A 5790-nucleotide genomic window follows, 5' to 3' on the forward strand; every position below is an offset into this window, starting at 1 on the left:
CAGATAAACGTCTCTCTCTCTCTCAATCTCTATATACATACATAAACACGTACGAAGAGGTAAATATATTCCATTGATCTTAATTGTTTCAAGTAGTAAGGCAATGATGGGAACACTGGCACTGCATACCATCCCCTTCCTCCTATTATCTATCGGTCTTCAACCTGGAATTCGCTTGGCCACTGAATCTGATAATCAAGGTTAGTGTCATATTAATTTATTTCCATCTACATCTCATTTCATCTTTCTCTATACATATCTTTACATATGAATGGCTATCTAGTTTGTTTTTTATTTTTTTATTTTTTGGGGTTAATTTGTTAGAAACAATGTATTTATTTTTAAAACTTTTCAGCACGGGGCCTAGTACTAGTGGTGTTCTTTTCCCATTAGTAATATATAGTTAAATCACTCCTTGTTGCATGCATGCTTGTTATATATCAAACTTAATTTTTAAACGGTATTGGTGCATTCCAATTCACATAATACTATAGCATGGTTACATTTATTCCTTTTTTCTTTTTTCTTTTTCTTTTTTGTTTGGGCAAGAAAGCATGGTTACAGCTTGTTATCAGGAATTTGATATCTCAATCAAGTAACTAAAGTAATCTAGGAATAAAAATTCAGTAGCTCAAGCTACTTTAAATTTTGAAAGAAAAAGAAGGTGTTTTTGTGTTGCTAGATTTTTAATGATCAGCATGCAAACAAATTATTGCTTCTAGATAGAACTTTATTACGGAGTCGTATATGGATGGAACGATGTTATTCCATCTCCTTTCAACTTCCTATCTATTATCTGCTAAACATGTCCTAACATTGACCATCACAAAAAGCTAATTAACCCTTCAAACAGAGTATGCAGGATATGTTTTGTTGGGCCTATGAAGGTATGTTGTTCTATGGCAATATTCGTTTGGCCTCATTAATCTCTTGTATTGCATGTGCAGAATTGAATTACTTGAAATTTGTATTTGATGCCACTGAATTCTCCTCCTCTGAAGAATATGATTACATAGTGGTTGGAGGGGGCACAGCAGGCTGCCCTCTGGCTGCCACTTTATCAACAAATTACTCTATTCTACTACTTGAAAGGGGTGGTGATGCTCATGATAACCCCAATGTCATACGTCAAGAGAGGATTCTATTGTCCCTCCTTGAAGCTGACGATAAGGACTCGCCTGCTCAGGGTTTCACTTCAGAGGATGGCATACAAAATGCAAGAGCCAGGGTCCTAGGCGGGGGCAGCATGATAAACCTTGGTTTCTACTCGAGAGCTGACCAGGACTTCTATATGTCATCAGGCATAAAATGGGACATGGCAGTTGTTAACAATTCATATGAGTGGGTTGAAGAAAGTATTGTTTTTCGCCCAATTCTAGGTTCCTGGCAATCTTCTGTGAAAGAAGCCCTGTTAGAATCTGGTGTTGGTCCGGATAATGGATTTACTCTAGATCATTTGGAGGGAACTAAAATTGGCGGCTCCATATTTGATAGAATGGGTAGGCGGCATGGGGCTGTGGAGCTCTTAAATAAAGCCGAGCCCAAGAACTTGCGAGTGGCAATTCATGCCACGGTTGAGAGACTCATCTTCACCTCTTCAAAGTCATTGGGTACCTGACTTTATAATATTTAATCTTTTTTTCAATCTATGTTTTTATTTATCCATTTCTAATTAATATACTAATATATAGCTGATGGACTATTTAATTAAATTGGTTTTGATTTTTGTTGTTAATTAATTTGAAGGCTTGTCTGCTGTTGGAGTCATTTATCGTGATTCTAAGGGCAGGTTTCACGAGGCTCGAGTGCGTGGTAGAGGAGAAGTAATTCTTAGTGCTGGGGCTATTGGTAGTCCTCAAGTTTTGCTACTAAGTGGGATCGGGCCAAAGCAGTATTTGTCATCCATGAACATCACAGTCGTCCACCACCAGCCTTATGTTGGACAATTTATGCAGGACATTCCCCGGAATGGTATTAACTTTGTGGCCCCATTTGCAATGGCAGAAGCAGAATTTGGAAGTCAGGTGGTAGGAATAATAAGAGATGGCACCTATGTTGAATCCTTATCTGGTGTCATCCCATTTTACTCCCCTGCAGCTAGCCCTATACTTTTTCCAGACCCGTCTCCTCCTGTAAATATCTCAGTGATGACTATTGTGAAGAAGAACCCCAGACCACGTTCAACTGGTTTGCTTCAACTAGCGTCTCCCACCAACATAATGGTCAGTCCAATTGTCCGGTTCAACTACTTTGCTAACCCTTTGGACCTACTTCATTGTGGCAATACAATGCGCAATGTTGGAAAGATGTTGAGGACCCGTGCAATGGAGCAATATAAGTTCCGAGACACGGATGGCACAAAGTATTTCAAATTTGTGGGGTGGCCTTTGCCTGGAAACGAGTCAGATGAGGTAGTGATGGAAAGTTTCTGCCGCAAGACACTGACCACGTATTGGCACTACCATGGCGGATGTTTGGTTGGTAAAGTGGTTGATGATGCTTTTAGAGCTATTGGCATAAACTCACTACGAATTGTTGATGGCTCCACTTTCAGAGTCTCACCAGGGACTAATCCTCAGGCAACCCTTATGATGTTAGGCCGGTTAGTTGCTTCATTAAATTCTCTCTCTCACACACACACTCTATTAGATTGATTCAAGTTATATATATAGAAAGCATAGATGCAACAGCAGTCATGGATTGGTTTGTTTTGTATAATTGTAATATGCATACGTGCTGTGCTGGTTATGATACATTAGTTGTGTGTTTTATTCTTAATTTACAGGTATGTTGGCCTCAAAATGCAAGAGGAGCGAATGTCTTAGCTAGGCCTCAAAATACAAACTCATTCCTCAAGACATGCTTGCTTGCTTTGTAATACAGTACTACTGTAGTTTCTTGTAATAAAAGGCCTCAAAAAATAATAAGATCGAAACTGGTGCATTTTGGAGGCTCCTGTATCCCCCAACTTGTATAAGGCTTGCTATTTCAATCATTTCTCTGGTTAGAAATAAGAGAATGAAAAAAATATTATACTGTATTGCTTTAATGAAATTACGTAAAGGTCCTATATATAAGAGAAAATTTGAGAATAGGTGAGTGATCAACAAGTAACCTATAGATAGTAATTATATGGTAGGTGTAACGACCCAGACATGGGGTCCGAACTGTTACCCGACGTAATGCTGTGTTTTACTTATATATATATATACACACATTATACTTACATATATATATATATATATATATATATATATATATATATATTTGTGTGTGTGGTGGGAAAATGAGAAGAAAAGTCAAAAAAAAAAAAAAAATGTTGGTGGTGGGACCCACCAATCACATACTTGGTTGAGACCACCCCCCCCCCCCCCCCGGCGGCCGGCGCCCGGCCCCCGCGCGCGCAGGGGGAGCTAGCTTCCTCTCTCACTCTTTTCTTTGCATTTTTTCTTTTATTTTCTCAACCAAACTTCAAATCTTGATTCCCCCTGGGGGAGCGAGCTTCCTCTCTCACTTTTTTCTTTGCATTTTTTCTTTTATTTTCTCAACCAAACTTCAAATCTTGATTCCTCCTTCATTACTTGGAATTTTTGGAAGCCGTTTGCGACAATTCGAAGAGCACGGCGAGATCTTCACATCCATATAAGCAATTTCAGTTTTAGTGCACTCTAAGGATTCCGGTTTTGAGACTCATTTGGGGGTTTTTGGATTAATTTGAGGTAGAGTTCTCTAATTCCCACTTTCTTGTACCTTTGTGAGTTTTTCTATTAAAATTGTTATTATACATGCTTAATTTGAGTTGGTTGTCTCTTAAATGATTTAATTGTGTATATAAAGCATGCAACTATGTGTATTTGCTGATTTACATGGAAAACATGCCTAAGTATTGATTCCTTATGTCTATTGGGTGTTAACTTTCTAGAAATGATATATAGAAGCATGTGAAATTTTTCTTAAAATTTCTTGTAAGGCATGCTTAATTGTGTTGTATGAAATCCCTTATTATCATAATATTGAAAGTATGAGACATATATACATTTCATTGGGTACGAATGAAGGGAAATTATTTTAAATAAAATAAAAGGGATTTTTTTGGGAAGAATTTTGATGAAATGATTTTGAGAAAACCCGGTCGCCGCAGAGTCACCAAAGGGCCGTAGTGTTAATATGACCTAGAGGAAACTAGGAAAATCACCCTAGCGTGGTTGAGCTAACTGGGCCCCAAATGACGCCACGGAGGTACCAAGGGTCAGGGACAGTAGCTAATCCTTCTCTCATGTCGCTGCGGAGTCACCAAAGGACGGGTTATATTAACAGTTTGAAAAACGATAGATTTCAATTTTTAAAATGGGGAGCGACATACATGACATTGCATATCATGGCATGGCAGTGTTTATTTGATATTGGAATTTATCTTGTATTCTTTCCCGGCATAGCATGACCCCTATCCTCTATTCCTATTCATTATTTGGATTCACAAGGCCACAAGAGATGTGTCTTAGGCACCACCTACTGAGCAATTTGCTCACCCCATTACATTTAACATTTTTTCAGGACTTGGGAAAGAAACTGTTGTGACGACCCGAACCCGGAGGTCCGTACAGTTAGGCGGGTCCTTACTCGAACCCGAGGTCATCTACATCAAACTTATCATTTCAAGCATCAAAACATGGTCCTGAGGATCAACACAAAGCTCTCACAAAGTCTCCAAACGAATTCCAAGAGTCAAGAGTAGATTAACATGAAAAGAGGAGCAGAAAGTACCAAACAGGTGCACTTCGGTCGACCGAAGTGGAGCTTCGGTCGGTCGAAGCAAACCTTCAAGAACCGGTCAACCGATACTCTTCTTCGGTCGACCGAAGGTGAGATACTGAGAACAAGAGGATGGTTCGGTCGACCGAACCCTATTTCGGTCGATCGAAACAGGAGATCCTGAGAGCACCTACTTGGTTCGGTCGACCGATGCACCATTTCGGTCGACCGAAATGGCTTCCTCAAGCCCAGAAGCTGAAACTGACCTGCTGCCTTAAAGAAATGAAAGAGGAACTAGAATGGAGACTTTGCAATGGTTTGAACTCGAGTTAAATCATCAATCAAGAGTTACGCTACGATAAAAAATGAAAGCACCAACCCGCGAATCACATTAAACATCATTTAGAATCAATTACATAAGTTTAAAACATAGACTTTACATCATAGATAATTTACATCAAAATGAGTTCAAACTTTCAGTTACATTCCCATTTACATACAAAATGAACCTAATACATTTATTCTCATGTATTTTACAAAATAGGTTCAAACTTCTACAAAAAAAAAATACTTCCAAAGTGCCCTTCAAATTCCTTCAATTCAGTGGTGGATTTTCGTCCATAGTTTCTTTACCATGACCTAAAAAAAAATGATAAGTATAATGGGGTGAGCAAAAGCTCAGCAGGTGACACTTAAGACATGCTTCTTGTATCCCCGTAAATCCATACAAAGAATAGAGCAATGGGGATACGGATCATACCATGTCGGGATAATACAACATAATAATCAATCTCAAGTATAAACAATGGAATGCAATGGAATGCAATGCATGCCGATATCACTCCCCAATTTCAACATTCAAAACTATCATTTTCAAACGGTTAATATAACCCGCCCTTTGGTGACCTCGCAACGACACGAGAGAAAGATTGGCTAGTGTCCCTGACCCTTGGCACCCCCGCGGCGTCATTTTGGGCCCAGCTAGCTCAACCACGCTAGAGCAATCTCTCTAGTTCCCTCTAGACTATATTAACCCTC

At 39.2% G+C, this 5790-nt stretch overlaps 1 protein-coding gene across 1 annotated transcript; it reads left to right on the forward strand.

Moving 5' to 3' along the window:
* Positions 1 to 106: 106 nt before the first annotated feature.
* LOC132278464 (sinalpyl alcohol oxidase Nec3-like) lies at positions 107 to 2978 on the forward strand. The gene is made up of 4 exons (XM_059780247.1): positions 107 to 200; positions 948 to 1610; positions 1747 to 2602; positions 2786 to 2978. Exons 1-4 carry the CDS (start codon positions 107 to 109, stop codon positions 2823 to 2825), a joined length of 1653 nt encoding a protein of 550 aa, XP_059636230.1. The 3' UTR covers positions 2826 to 2978.
* Positions 2979 to 5790: the final 2812 nt, after the last annotated feature.

The sequence above is a fragment of the Cornus florida genome, unplaced genomic scaffold, assembly GCF_030987335.1.
Source record: "Cornus florida cultivar Cherokee Brave unplaced genomic scaffold, ASM3098733v1 CherokeeBrave_3.0.0_Hap2_Chr10, whole genome shotgun sequence".
Lineage (NCBI taxonomy): Eukaryota > Viridiplantae > Streptophyta > Magnoliopsida > Cornales > Cornaceae > Cornus > Cornus florida.

Bases quoted from the DNA above. Each gene is read 5' to 3' on its own strand.
- LOC132278464 (XM_059780247.1), top strand. From the start codon at position 107: ATGGGAACACTGGCACTGCATACCATCCCCTTCCTCCTATTATCTATC. The intron at 201-947 runs GTTAGTGTCATA...TTGCATGTGCAG, and splicing joins CACTGAATCTGATAATCAAG to AATTGAATTACTTGAAATTT. The intron at 2,603-2,785 runs GTTAGTTGCTTC...CTTAATTTACAG, and splicing joins ACCCTTATGATGTTAGGCCG to GTATGTTGGCCTCAAAATGC.